This window comes from Seriola dumerili, unplaced genomic scaffold (genome assembly GCF_002260705.1).
Source record: "Seriola dumerili isolate Sdu_G_001 unplaced genomic scaffold, Sdu_1.0 BDQW01000134.1, whole genome shotgun sequence".
NCBI lineage: Eukaryota > Metazoa > Chordata > Actinopteri > Carangiformes > Carangidae > Seriola > Seriola dumerili.
In genome coordinates this window covers 59,144-74,923 of record NW_019174389.1, presented here as the reverse complement: position 1 = coordinate 74,923, position 15,780 = coordinate 59,144, and the positions used below count along the sequence as shown (strand labels likewise).

The window sequence follows — 15,780 nt, the reverse complement described above, 5'->3', positions numbered from 1 at the left end:
TTTGTTCCTTTGCCTAAATGATTAACCTCACATCTCCAGCCTACAGATATCTATTGGACAAGTTTGTAGTACTGACATAGTATGAAACAGTACTGTTTAATCTGCCTTTTTGATGTGGTGCCTGAGAAAATTTAAAAGGGTTGGGATAAACCAAGAGGACAGAAATGGAGAGGTTTATAAAAAAAAAAAAAATAATAATAATAAAAAAAGGGGGGGAGGGCTGAGGGGCAAAACAGGAATGGTTTAGACACAGCGCCCTGCACTGATCCTGAGCATGGCAGCCAGTGGTGTGTTTCAGATTGTTTTCCATTTGCATGATAATATGAGCATGGATTGACTCTGCATTGCACACACACACACACACACACACACACACGCACACGCACACGCACACACATCCGTGCGCGCGCACACACACGCACACACGCACACACACACACACACACACACACACACACACACGGGTTATTACATACAGACTGGCGGTTCCAGCAGGCCAGATTACCTGGATGAGTATTCTGGGTTTTACTCCATGCCCTGAAATGAATGAAATTCCCCCCCATTAGCACACAGGTTACATAAGCCTGGTGTACAGGTATATCCAGCTGCACTGAGGCAGTAAGCTGATTACAGATGGAACTAACACAATTACTCCTCTGTAATATAATTAACATGAATTGGATTGTAAAATAAGCAACCGGACTGTCATGCAGATTCTCTGAAGATGCAGACCTCTTCCACAGAATGACGCCAGAGAGGCCGTAGCTTCAGTAAATCATATAAATGCTCTGCTAAGCTAGTTAATGTCAACGCACGTCAGCACACACCCTGACGTCTGTTGCATCACATGTAAATACACAAACACGTGAATCAGCTATACAGTAAATCTTCTGTGTGTGCATTGCAGTTTTGTTTTGTTTTTTTTTTATCGGAGGAATGTAATGGACTGCATATGAGTGTAACTGCTATTTCAGTACAGTATGGAGTGATCAGTTCGCTATTAGTGCTGTTGGTGCATTGCTCTGCCGTGTGCGGGGCAACTGCTTTCCATATAAACTGACAGACTCTGCAGCACAGACACTTGAAATTGTAATTTGTATGTGTATGAGTGTGTGGTACTTAGGTGAGCCTAATGTAGCAGTGATTTGCTGAGCAGGCAGCATCACTGCAACAATTTATTCCAAGTATTTAGATATTATGTGCCGCATTCAATCATGCTTCCGCAGACACACATAAAGTATATAACACATCTCCAGGATGATAGTAGTGCTGGTTGTACTGAGAGGAATTTTTCAGATGCGCATTTCCGACTAAACTGTGAATTGCTTCCTCCTCTTCAGTCATAAACAGCTCACATATATACGCCCTGGGACATGGAGATGGATAGAAAAAAAATCTCTCTCTCCATGGGTGGGGGCTGTTGTAAAGGTCATCTCCGCATCCAGTTTAATTTTTGCTCTTCCTCAAGAGTTAAGATCTATAAAGTGATCAATAAATCTCTTTAAATGTCTCTGCATCTAGGCTCCATGTGATTTAAAACCTGCCTTATCAGTTTTCTTTCTTTCTGTTCACACCGACAGACCTCAGCCATCCTCTGCTCACAAATCTAACTGTATCCCCCCCTGCCCAAGCCACCCACGTAGAAAATGGCCAGACCTTTATATTTGATGGATATCAGAACTGGTTCAAAGTCCTCTATAAGGTTCTGGTCCAGAGCCACCGGATGATTCCTGGTATGGAAAATGTGTCACCTGTGATCTACAGTGGGGAACAAAGTGTCCTTAGGTGTGGGATTCTTCCTTTCAGGCGGTATTGATTGAAGGAAAGATGATCTGAGGAGGCCATTAGGAGGATTGGGGAGGTGGGGGGGACAGGCGAGGAAGGGCTGTGATGAACACCTCTCTAATCATTATGCCACGTACAGCACTGCCTACAGCATCAGCCTCACATGCAGATTCGCATACGCACACAAACACACACAGGCAGCCGGACAGCAAAGCAGGATTAGTTCAGAATTTACAGCAGCAGTGTGTGAGATTGCTCTGCTCTTGCGTTTGTTTAGATGCGTGTGTGTGTTTGCCCATTTGCTGCTGCCATGTTGTGGCGTCTGGCTCTGCATCTGCACCAATACACACATGACTGCACACCACTGATGGGTGGGGCTCTGTCACAATGAGCACAAGGAGACACAGTAATGGCACACACACACACACACACACAAACACACAGACACGCACGGACGCACTGAATATTTTACGATGTCTCCCAGTATCTTTGTGGTCCAGGCATGTAGATTGGTGTCTTGGGAGGATAGCTGAATACAGTAAACTGGGCTATGTACAGCTGTTGTGAACACCTCCTTTCTTCCTCCTGCTTGTCCTGCAGCACGGTGTGGAGCACACTTGCACTCGGGGCTCATCAGACTAAGCTAGATAAAAGCTGCTCAACTCCAGCCGAGAGCTTAATTAAAACGGGGCCGCCATTGCAGAGTGACACCTTTTACAAGCTCCTAACGGCGCTCTGCCCGCGGTTACTGCCAATCCAATTATAGACCAAAACAATAAAATAGACACGGAAGCAAATAGGCTGGTGTTTAAAAAGAGAAAAAAAAAAGAAAAGAGAGAGGTGGGAGCTATTAAAGATTATATGAAGATTCCAACAGTGGACTGCAGAACAAGGCTGCATGGGTTTCATTTTCACCAGAGATGCCTGTGTAAGTGTGCCACACTGGATAAACGACTCAGCGTCTGTGTGTACGTTTGCTTGTGTGTGTGTGCATGTGCGTGTGTGTGTGTGTATGTGTGTTGTGTGTGTGTGTGTGTGTGTGTGTGTGTGTGTGTGTGTGTGCGCAGCCTCTGAGAGAATCCAGCCCCGTTCTCTCAGCCTGGACACAGTTCAGCAACATTCAGGGGATTATCTTTCCCTGTGGAAGGTCACTACCTCAATGTCATTAGGCCAGAGCCCACACAAATATACTGAAGACACACACACACACACACACACACACACACACACACACACACAAACACAAACAAACACATGCACACACGCCTACAAACTGTATTTCAGACTTTTTTTCTTTTCTTCTATCTTTTAGCATTGTTCCCATTTTCAAGTTACTCCTCTGGTGCGACACTGTCACAGCTGGATTTGTGACATCTGTTACACCTGCATAGCTACATGAGAAAACTGTTGGGGGTTATACATATTAACCATAACTCTGCAGTTGACAGAAAGAGATGGTGAGGATGAGAAATAATGAGATATTAAGAAGAGAACAAGTTGGCAGATGTGTTTACTCGTGAGGGAAAAGTTCAGTGACTATGTCTTTCATTTTCCATTCTAAGACTTGTGGGTTCTCCCAGACATAATAAATAGAAGGTTGAGGGCTGCATTAGCGTCCAATTGTTTGGTAACTCATAACCAAAAAGTCAGAGTTAATGAAAGACCCATGCTTCTGACGTGTTACACAGTGCTGATGCAAAGTGATGTTTCTCTGCCTGAGTCTCCTCAGGCATTTGAGACTGAGTTAAATTTATATCCTGGCAAATAGGAAACCATGGCCATGACCAACCTGTTACAGAATTTTATTTTTGATGAAAATCAATACATCCAGTCATAGCAAGATGTAGGGAGTCTGCTCTTCTGAATGTTCCAAAATACAGCATATGATTCAGCTCTTACCATGCCTACTCAGCCATTCCCCCGCTTAGCACTATTACTCTCTCTCTCTCTCTCTCTTAATCATAATCCTCGAGCATCTTCTGTACAATATGATCTATCACGTTCAGATAGGACCGATGCAATAGGAGACTAATTTCTCAGAGAGAAGACATTAACAGGAGGCATTTGCCTGTCTGCCTGAGTGCACTACCTCCTCCTGTCTCCTTCCTCTCACTCTCTTTCCTCTGCCCCTCTTCCTTTACCCGATGCAGGAAGCAGCCCCACCTGCTCTATCATGATGCCTCACTACCTCTGTCTGCGCTGCCTCGTGTCTGTGCTGTCCCTCCCGTCTGCCTCTCCTTCCTTCACGTCTTACTCCCCCTTCCGGCTGCCAAGTGTCCATTCTGGACTGAGCACAAGCATCAGCACAACATCATGCCTTATCTGAGCAGGCACAAAGACCCATGGGCACATTGTTTGTCAGTATCAGCCAGCTCCAGTTTCAGCACACTGTATGCATCTGCCAAGCCCCCCCAACGCATTCATGACCATAAACAAGACAACAGAATGAAAGCTGGAATGGCCACCAAAATCATTTTTGGGCAAAATGCATCTTTAATTGTAGTGCCTGTTAATTACAGAGTGCTATGAGAATAGGAAAAGATAGAAGGAGGATACAGCACATCGCTATTTATTATGCAAATGTATTCCATTTTAGAAACAATTAAGTGATTAGAAAGCTGTCGCTCTCTGCTGTCTTTCTTCTCCTTGTCCTTACTTGTCTTTTTCTTTGCTTTTCAGCATATTACTGTAATGAAGCCATTACTTCTTCAAGTGAATTTTAATGAGTTTTTAACCAACATTTTAATGAGCTATACATTACCATAAAGCATGGATTAGGCTAAATTGAATTGTTCGTGTGTGTGTGTCTGTCTGTGTGTGTGTGTGTGTGTGTGGGGGTGTGTGTGTGTGGGGGTGTGTGTGTGTGGGGGTGTGTGTGTGTGGGGGTGTGTGTGTGTGGGGGTGTGTGTGTGTGGGGGTGTGTGTGTGTGGGGGTGTGTGTGTGTGGGGGTGTGTGTGTGTGGGGGTGTGTGTGTGTGGGGGTGTGTGTGTGTGGGGGTGTGTGTGTGTGGGGGTGTGTGTGTGTGGGGGTGTGTGTGTGTGGGGGTGTGTGTGTGTGTGCGTGTGTGTGTAAAGTGGGGTCCAAAAGTCTGAGACCACTTTCCCATTCACTTGAACGGGGAAGTGGTCTGTATGTACGTGTATGTACGCGTGTGTTTTGGCATTGTTAAAGAGTGTAAAGGAAACAGGTTCATTAAGAGTTAATTATATTGTCTCTCAGGAGCGGCGCCACACATTTTTCCTGGATCGGGCAGCAGAATCGCCCACTGTGGTGTCACTGTCATTACTGCGCCGCCCAGGGGCTTGTTAGGCCAAATTAGGGGTGCTGTTTGAAAAACGAGCTTTGAATGGGGGCTGCTGTTTAAATAAGGATGTTTGTTTAGGCTTATCTACTGAATGAGAGGTAGAGGCACAGTATGCGGCATGAGTTTGATGGAATGCACTCCATTCATTTATAGTCAGCCCCATCTATTCAGCACCTTTGTACTCGTCGCCACCTCTTCTGTTTGACCTTGATCAGGCATCCTCTCATCATTCCCTGTTGTGTTGGGTTATGTCTTGCCTCTTTTCTCTCAGCATTCTCACAAGAGCGCACATGCTCTGTCTCTTTCATTCCCTCCAAGGCTCTATTAAAGATGCACATTTCATATGATATCACCACCTGTGATTTCTCCCCACTATGATATCACTGCCGGCCATATGATTCTCTTTACCTTCACTCTTTTCCATATTTCCTGCATCTTATCTGTGAAAGTGACAGTGTTATTTACAATCCCCGAGCCCATGGATTTGCAGATAGGGGGAGTGGTGCAGGAGATCATATCAGGCTCGGCCATGGTCTACGGAGAATGATCGGGTGCGCATGTATATGGCTTCATCTGCACAAGCTCATCTGCAGTCAGCAAAGAGAGAGCTCTGACAAGCCCGTGAAAGAAAGTGGAGGGAGCAAGATGCAACGCATGGGACAATGCTATGGGATTGAAAAAGAAAAAGAAAAAAAAAAAAAAAGATGAAATTTAGGAGATGGAAGAAAAAGAAAGACAGCGAATGACCCCTGATGGTGGTGGGAGAGAATGAGCCAGACAGAGAGAGATGGTGATGAGTTGTGCTAATGATGAGAGTCTCTACTCGGTTCTCAGAGGGGGTACAGCCTTAGGCACCGCCAGACGGCCATATTTTTGCAGCTGTTTCTCTGGTCTGACCTGCAACCCCTCAGTGGAGGAATATAGGGGATATGTGTGAACCTGCTGCTTGCCTGCCTGCTGAGGGGGTAATTTCTGCATCTGGATGGGGGGGCAAAGGTTAGCTCTGGCCGGTGGGAGGGCAAATGAGCGAGTCAGAGCCGGGGAAAAAGCTTGCATCCAGACAAATGGGGCACGTCTCCTTTCACAGTGTAATATTATATAGTGAGGCATTATCCTTCTTCTGCCCTCAGCATCAACAGTAATACAAAACGCCAATGACAGCACATAGAGTAGGTTTGGTATGTTTTGTCAAGTGACATATATATTGTCTCTCTTCTCTAAGGGTGGAATTGAAAATGGCGGTATTGTAATAGCACTCTGCCGGATGAAGCGCAAAAAGCACTCGAATGAAATGATATTATAGCTTGGAGCTACCTCTCTACAACTCTCCCTGTTTATATGTGTGTGTTGTGTGTGTGCGGGCGCGCGCGTGTGTGTGTATGGTTTATTTTCTAATCAGAGTGTGGGTAGAAGGTGTTGGTTCTGGGTGCCGGGCTATGGCCCCGGGCTTCTAGCTGTTGTAATCTCTCTCTGTGTTTCTTAGTCTCTGACTCAGGAGAGCATCTGTGAAAGCACGGAGGGGCCTTTCTCTGCAGTAAATAGAGAGGGAGAAATAATAACAACCACAAACATACACAAACATCCACATTTTCAGTATTACAAAAAGATACCAAGCCCTGCAGCTTTGGCGAATGCCTCACAGTTTGTCAGGTTTGTGTGTAGGTTCTTGTGCGTGTGCCGAATGTCCATCAAAGTGATGTGAATGTCAGAGCGGAGGAAAAAATTAGATTTTAGACATCAGTCTGTGGTGTTGTGGCAGCGAATGCAACCTTTGTGAACCAAAGCTAGGTACGCTCCTGTAGGTGAATGTGTTTGTCAGCACTTATCTCAGTATGCTGGCTGGACGCTTCAGTCAAGGCTCCCCACTAATCTTACAGACAAGCAGTGTCATCCTCCAGTGAGTAATATCTCGGGTGGGAGAAGAGGGCGCACTGTACAAAATATCTCCTCTCATACTGTCCTTGCCCTGCCACCTCTGTTGCTATGATGCCGGCTATTTGTGTTGTCATGTATCTGCGTCCGGCTGTTTTTTTTTTTTGTTTTTTTTTTTCCTTTTCTTTTTTTTTCTTTTTGTCTTTCTCAGGTTAAAACACACACATGTAGACCTCCATAATGTTTGCTGGCACAGCCCCCCCCCCCTCTGTCAATGTAGGACAATCTGGTTTACAAAGTAACTGTGTGGGTGTCTCTTTTGTGTTTTTATTTTGGCAAAGACTTCCAATCTCAACCCCTTGGCTGTTTCACAGTGCGAGTTGCAACCTGAATCCCTCCCCTCTAAGTTCCAAGGTGTTGAAACAGTGCCAGCTGAAGTAGCTGCAAATTTGCCATGCTTTGCCCCCTGCCTGCTGCTCCTTCATTCAAATCAGCCCACTCCTCTGATATTTGGGGGAAATAAATAAATAAATAAAATAAAATAAAATAAAATACGAGAGGCAAAGGCAGATTAGTATTTTTCAGATATGGGTTCTTTTTAGCCTGCAGCCGGATTGACAGATGTAGCACTTGCCAACAGAGAGGTGTAAATGTAAAAATATATAAATATTAATAAGCAAGTGAGCAAGACGGCAGAGTTTGGGGCCTGCTGGAACTCCGCGGGAGGTGAGATGTTTTCAGTGGAAGATGAGTTGAGTGTTTCAGGGGGATAGAAAGGCAATTACCTCACGTCTGTCGACTGATTCGGGCCTGAACGCCTACAGGGCCTCAGAGGTGGAGAGTTCAGTTTCAGCAAATACACAGACCCACTTAATGATACACTTGTATCAAATGCACCTCACACAGATTAACAGAGAAAACGGTCATGTTATGATTTCTAATATAAAAGCACTCGCTTGCCTAATGATAGCTGACATAGTGTATTGTAGCCCATGGAGGTGCCTGCAGGCAACCACAGAAGAGATACAAACTCATACTGTAATGGAGCAAGGCAAACTTTACACTGAGGGGATGAATATTTGAGTTGAGTGTGTGCTTTAACCGTAGGAGGTTGACCTTGATGCCAGTGGCCTTGTAGTTAGGATTAGATAGTGTACTAAAGTCTATTTGGATTTGGCCCTCCCCTCATTTACTTAGTAAATGTATCTGCTCAGAGTCTTAGTATTAGCAAGCCCTGAACCAACACACAGGGCATAATCCTTTGACCAGTGTTGTATCATCTGTTTGTTTGCTTGTAGCCGTTTGTAACCCAGTGTTTGTCCTGTCCTCAACAAGTGTGTGTATGTTGTATTTTATATGCTGCAGCACGTGCCGCTTCTCTGTTTTTTTTTTTTTGGGGGGGGGTTTGTTGTATTCTTTTTTTTGCTTTGTTTTGTGTTCTACTTTTCGGGTATTTATTTAGATTGCAGTGTAGGGATGCATTTACTGTGACGTACTGTGTAGTATTAGATTAGATTAGACAGCATGGCACGAGCACGGTAATGATGCACCTAACCAGTATTTCTTTTGTCACTGTTCTGTTTCAGAGAAAATTGATTCTGACAAAATCCCATGGGTGCTATCAGCAATGAATGGAAAGGAGCAATTAAATCCAATGTGATCTTGAAAACAACAGGCAGTGTATGGTCCGAACCAGGCTATGATTTTAAGCAGCGGGACTTCTGTTTGTAATGCAAATACACAGAACCCAGTGGTGGTGGCTGTTATGCCCACTCTGACCAGGGGGTCTGCCACTCTGGAGCTGGCTAATTACCTTAGCTCTTTAGATTAAAGGGCAGCCCTGCATGAGAAAGAGAAAACCTCTACTTCTACCTCTTGTATATTCGCTCCTATCACCCCTGTGTAAAGGTTTCATTTGAATTCATGTCACACCGAAGTCCCACTCTGTACCCCTGCGCATTCCCAGGATAATTGGGTTGAAAGCTTCCTCCATTCCTCCGCCCTGCTTCCCCTTGGTCTAAATAAATAAATAAGAAGACAATGGCTGCTCAGCTTTCTGTAGAGAGGGTAAGAAGAGTGAATGAAGAGATGAGAGAAGCCTGGAGCGCAGGGACGAGTTATCCCCTCTTATAATCCCGGCCATCCCTCCCATTGTCCCCTGTGCCACGTGGAATTTACATAAAGACCTGTGGTGCTGCCCTTAATTTAGCCCTCCTCAAGCATCTTCAAACATCATCCAACAGGCTCAGTCCTTTTATCCATCAGAGGAATCACGTGTCCCTCGTTTCTGCACAGATGGACACGCTGCTGAAGCTGAAATTCCTAAAGTGCTACTCCACGGATTAGATTTATTGTAGATCAAATGGTGAAAGATCTGTTTGAGTACACACAGCAGGGAAAACCGGAGTGACCCCCAGTTTGTACCTTTAAACCGTTTTTTTAATTGCATTAGAAATTTTGTATGTTCACTCATTAGTATGGACGTTGCATCCTGCTCTGAATACACCATTAAGAGAGTATTTCATTTGTCAGTTAGTTTAGTATGTTTGTGTATGTACACTTACATTGCACGCATGCGCGTGTGTGTGTGTGTGTGTGTGTGTGTGTGTGTGTGTGTGTGTGTGTGTGTGTGTGTGTGTGTGTGTGTGTGTGGGTGTGTGACATCATTTTTGGTTGTTTGATAATGAGCTGGTTGTGTGTGTGTCACTGAGCACTAGGCAGGCTGAGGGGCTATCTCTGTGATGAAAGGCCTACCTGAGGGTGATTAGATACAAGGCCGCAGTTGTTCATCAGACCACCCACTGGTTTTCTGTGTGTTAGCGCATATCTGGTTGTGTGTAAGTCTGAGTGTGTGTACATGCCAGCAAAGTGAAGCAGTGTTGCACCCCTGTGAGCTCTCACATGTGAATGACACAAGGCTTCAGGGCGTTCTGTCTCTGTTTGTTCTGCTACCTCCACAGGGACCTCCATTAGCTCCAATTAGCTTTCACTTGTGCTTGCCTAGTCAGATGAAGCTGCACATCCCATTTAAATAGCCACAATGAATGCTGCATGCATTCACGCTGTGTTGTACACGCAATGTAATACATACAAAGAAAAATCGTAAACTTCACCATAAAAGCATTTACATTTAAAAAAAAAGAAAAAAAAAAAGAAGAAAATGCAATCTTCCTGAACCATTTCCTCCTTTTTTCCCCTCAGTGCTGCGAGACGACTTCAGACAAAACCCTACAGATGTGGTGGTGGCAGCAGGAGAGCCGGCGATCCTTGAGTGTGTTCCTCCCAGAGGCCATCCTGAACCCACCATCTACTGGAAGAAGGACAAAGTGCGAATTGATGACAAGGATGACAGGATCACCGTGAGTATCATGACGGTCTGGTTTAATAACCGGACTGAATAGGAAGTACATTTGTCAACATCGACTGTGTATTTAACGGAAAATGTTTTTTTGTTTTTTTCTTTAGATTCGAGGAGGGAAACTAATGATCTCCAACACAAGAAAGAGTGACGCTGGCATGTACATCTGTGTGGGCACCAACATGGTCGGAGAAAGGGACAGCGAGACAGCACAAGTCACAGTGTTTGGTACGCTTTATTTCTCCAGTTCTCCTGAAATTGTTTCTCTTCAGTGATGTAACGGAGCGACTTCCGTACACGTTACTGCATATTCTCAGTTACTGTGTAATGGGAATATGTCTGTAATGTACGTCAAGCTCAAAAATGGGAATACTTTCAGGTCAAGTGTTTTTACAGAGTTGTATACATGCACTGTGCATCATAACTGATATTTAGCCATGAAGTTGTCAAGAAGTTATAAAGAGTGAGAATGAAATATAATGAAAAAAAGTGATCGCAGAGTACTAACAAACAGAATACGGTTATTAAATATTATTATTATTGAGTTATTAGAGAGGGAATTATTCTTTAGTAAGAGTCACAAACTGACATAATGAAATGATCTTTTTCTGTCCTGCAGAGCGACCAACTTTCCTCCGGAGGCCCATCAACCAGGTGGTCCTGGAAGAGGAGACAGTGGAGTTTCGCTGCCAGGTACAAGGAGACCCCCAACCCAATGTGCGCTGGAGGAAAGATGATATCGATGTTCCCCGTGGGAGGTAAGCACCTGTGAAAAAATATTTTATTAAAAATGTATTACTATTTCAGGGGAAAGAATGTCTTAAGACAATGGTAAGATTATTTCCCCTCTTTCCTCTAGGTTACAGTATATGAGCAGCCAGTTTTGAGTGTGTGTTTCTCTGTGCATACCAGAGTGTGTGTGTGTTTGCGTGTGTAGTACTGCTGTGACAGGCTGCACGTAACGCAAAGGAGCTGATGTCAGTCTGAGTGACTGTTTCAAACTAATGATAACTCACACTGCCAGCTCTCACCTGGCTTGGCTTCCACGGGGCAATAAATAGCCCTAATAGGCTGTACACAGCGCACATTACACATTCTGGATAAAATGACTCCGGCTCTGGGTGCCCCAGAAAACAGCTGCCACAGCCATAACAGGGGTAGACAGTGTCTCATGTCAAGGAAGGGCTCGACATGAAGACAAACAGATATTGAGCTCGACAATTAAAAGTGAGTGACAGGTAAGTGGGCAGGCAGGTTGAAAAGTAGACATTAAGAGGAGCAGGAAAAGGCAACGGAGACAGACAGAATGACAGGAGATACGAAGAGACAGAGTATAGCAACTGACGTGACCCTCAAGTGTCTGTTTACAGGTGCAGCTGTTCAGGTGAAATCTTGGCACAGGCACCCCCGAAACCAGGCGATAATCACTCCCTCCCTCACACATTTAACCCCCACTCAGACTGTGTACCCTCACTGACACGACACACGCACACACTCATACTGGCGAAAACAGAGACTGATGTAAGAGAAAGCAACAAAGGTCGGTAATTTACAGACGCAGGCTAGCTCCATTGCGAGCTGAATGCTGTCTGATGTCCTGTAAAAAAAAGCCTCCAATGATATGGCGATACTGTTCTTGTTGGGTCCTGTGTGTCAGCCTGTTGCTTCACCGTGCGTCACAGGAGTCGCAGTCAACAGCAGTGTCATTGTCAGGAGTGGACTTCAAAGAGACCAGCGCTCTGTCCCCAGCCAGCAGGCCAGTCACACACGGCTTGGATCACGTCATAAAGCATACACTCAGCGGACCTGACATCTCTCAAGGCTAGCTGCAGAGCCGAGCGTGGGCGGGTTGTTTGTGTCTGATAAGGATTTGGTTCACTGGGCAGTGGGGCATGAGCGCTGTGCCAAAGCAAACACATAAAAGTGTTTCACTCATGTCTTTGATAGGGAGTTGGCTCTGGAAATGAGTTCATTTTGTACACTAATTAACAGATTTATAATGGAGTAGGATGAGTGTCATGTGCCCGCGTCCTTGCTAACTGTATCATCCCTTTGAAGTTCAGCCTTATTTGGATATGGAAGAAGAACGGAACACATGAAAAAGATACTGCCAAAATTAATAAACGATAAATATCACAGTGGTTCTAATCACGTTGGGAGAACTTTTGTTTTCCTCGCTATATTTAATTCTCCAGTTTTGCTTTGAAGCGGGAAGCAAGCACGAGGACTGCGATATTCTAATTCTGACATTTTCTGCTGCCTTTGTTGCGTGCCAAAAAGAAGACTCCTCATATTGTTAAGTGACGATCTGTTCCTGCTTTCTCTACTTCTTATCCTCGCTTAATAAACATCAAACATGGCTACTGTCTGACTGACAGAGGAATTGTTTGAAATCCCACGCAAGAATAGCTTCCAGTTATCAAACTGGCAAGTGCTCTGAAAGGGGAAGAAAACAAAAAACAGCCACTGCAGCACAGCTATTGTGTCACTACACTGTGGGCCTCTGTAGCTGGATCAGTAGTGGTCCTCTCCATAGGCACAGACGACTGAAGATCAAACACTTCTATATGCAGAAGGGGTTGGTCTTTGTTTGCTCTTTATCCGAAAAGGTTACACTGTCCTTATTATTATGGTAAGCTGTAGAAAGAAAGATACTTAGTGAGGCCATTCCTTCTTTGCCATCGAATTGTTTCAACTTGTCTTTGTAGGTCCCTTTACACACACTGTGTCTTTCTGTTGGTGTTTGTGTGTGTGCAACTTTTATACTAGGAAGAAGGGAAATGGAGCCTCAGCTGAGTAAACAGGTCTTTAATATGCTCAGTGGCTCCAGCAGCCTCCCAGGCAAACACACGCACACGTTGGCACATAGACATAAAGCACGCCAGGATGGCACTGGCTTCAGTCTCAGTGGGAGGGAACAGGAGATAGAGACAGGAACAAGAATGGTTTCACTTAGAGGACAAAGACAACAGCGCTGCTCTTTTTACCTCACTGTGGGTATTTTCCTGTGTTTGTAAAAATCTTATCACCAAACAAGCTTATCTGCTCTGGGACACTTGTCAACTGGCTTTAGTGCCGCAGTGTAATAAAGTAGGTCAGCTCCGTATTTTTCCTCTATACATTATGATGAGCAGTCCCCGGAGATATCCCTGTGAAACCATTAAAATTACAGTCTGGCACATGTCAAAGTGTGCACCTGGAAACTGTAAATTAAAATGTCAAGGAACAACAGGTGCACTATTACTATAGGTGGATTAATTATGATTGGGGATTTAGATATTTCTCTGTGTGTTAAGGAAACACTGACTCTTGACCATGTTCTAATTTTTGAAAATATTCAGGTTATTTATAAGAGTTGTGTAAAGCACTGTCATTCATATTTTCTGTATTGCACATTATGGGGCATAGCAATTAATGATTCGGTGCTTAACCTTAAATTTTATTTGTATATACAAATTTGTTTATACAAATTCTCCTTCGGGGCGGCACGGTGGTGCAGTGGTTAGCGCTGTCGCCTCACAACAAGAAGGTTCCGGGTTCGAGTCCCGGCTCGGACGCGGGGTCTTTCTGTGTGGAGTTTGCATGTTCTCCCCGTGCTTGTGTGGGTTCTCTCCGGGTACTCCGGCTTCCTCCCACAGTCCAAAGACATGCAAATGGGGACTAGGCTGATTGGTTACTCCAAATTGACCATAGGTATGAATGTGAGAGTGAATGGTTGTTTGTCTCTGTGTGCCCTGCGATGGACTGGCGACCTGTCCAGGGTGTACCCCGCCTCTTGCCCGAAAGGATGCTGGGATAGGCTCCAGCCCCCCCGCGACCCTACTAGAGGATAAGCAGTAGAAAATGAATGAATGAATGAAATTCTCCTTCGGACAGGATTACTATTCCGGGGGGGGGGCTCTTCTTTCTAGCCTTTATTTCAAGAAATGCCAAATTACAGAAGCTGTTTTTTTTTTATAGAGACAAAGATCTCAAGTTCAAATTGAATTCCTTCCTGTAAGGAGAAGACCGGAGTCTGTGAGGTGACAGTGTTAAATACATGTAGTCCACTACACTTGAAATTAGTTATAGGAAGGCAGACTAACCAAGACAGAATAATTACCTGTAGCTGAAATTAGATCAGCCCATTTTATGAGCTTGCAGGTTCTTGCTCTTGTAATGGCTTTCCTTTTTTTTTTTTTTTTCTTCATCATGTGGGCTCCCGAATAGGACTGCATGTTTCCATCAGGTCACAAAAGCCTTTTCAACTTTCTCCATTGTCACACAGAACTCCTAACCGTGTGCTGAGCTAATGAAATAGAATACAAGGTGTCTCATGGGACAGGACCTAAATTATGAGCGGACCAATAAATGTGCTGAACAACAGTTGGTAATTGGGGCTTTAATTATTGCTATGGTAGGAGGAGAAAAATCACATGTATGCACTCCGGGGCGGGATTAAAATCACTGACCAGCACATGTAATATTAAAATCACCCAACCTCCCCTAGAGAAATACATCCAGCACAAAAGGGCTTCACTCTTTTTACCAATATACATATGATTAGATTCAGATGGTGGAGTATAGTGTCTTCCCTGGGGAAAATCTTTGGCATGTGTCTCAAAGCAGCTGGATAGCAGCATGTATCTCAAAATACTGTGACAGACTTACAGAACATACTGTATCTACAAAGCCCTTCCACAATGTGGCTAAAATTGAAGTCCTCAATATTCAGTTGTGCTTACTTAATTTTTACCAAATTTCTTATTTGTAAAAGTGTCAGATATCAGTATCAGTATCAGATTAATATCCGTCTGTTGAGCATCTCTGAGGAATCTTGAGGAAATTACATGATAGCTTCTCCTACATCAGAGAGCCAGGAGAGGAGTGAGAGAGAGAGATTCGTCTCCAAATGGAAGTCTGTGCATCCCAGTGAAAAGACTGTAGGCAGTGTGTGTGTGTGTGTGTGTTATCTCCCACTGCCTACCAGCTCAGTGTGTGTAGCCCAAGTTGTCGCCTCCTTTGCTTTCCTTTGCCCCTTGTGCCCTCTCCTGTGCCTTATCAGAGCCCCTTTGGTCTTGCAGCCCCCCTCCCCTCCTGTCCCTGTTGACCTCCACACTACAGCCCCTGCAACATTCAGCAGAAAAGCTTCTCTTTCTCACTCAATCCCTTTGTGGCGTGTGCACGTGTGCGTGTGTATGTGTGGGTTCGTGTATGATAGAGGTGTGTGGGTCATTCTATTTGAGAGAGCTGTTAAAGCTAGTGTGACAGCAGCGCCTTTGTTATGCTGACCATCCAGTTTCAGTGATTTCTCACCTCCGCAACTCAGCAGAATGAAAAGACGGCAGGCTACGGTTCCTGTCTCCATTACTTCCCTTGATATATAAGTGGATACATCTGGTATTTATGAGAGCGCATGTGTAAGGGCGCTGGTGAGAGGAACAGCAGCGGGATGGTTGGGCGGATATTTTATCTTTGAGG

General features: G+C 44.7%; 1 protein-coding gene across 1 annotated transcript in view; it reads left to right on the top strand.

The window, feature by feature from the left end:
• Positions 1 to 15,780, top strand: part of robo2 (roundabout guidance receptor 2) — a 159,577-nt gene that overhangs the window by 90,922 nt on the left and 52,875 nt on the right. Inside the window, exons 3-5 of the mRNA XM_022748908.1 lie at positions 10,164 to 10,321; positions 10,428 to 10,548; positions 10,940 to 11,078. Coding sequence (XP_022604629.1) covers positions 10,164 to 10,321; positions 10,428 to 10,548; positions 10,940 to 11,078 — 418 coding nt within the window. The remainder of the gene's footprint in view (positions 1 to 10,163; positions 10,322 to 10,427; positions 10,549 to 10,939; positions 11,079 to 15,780) is intronic.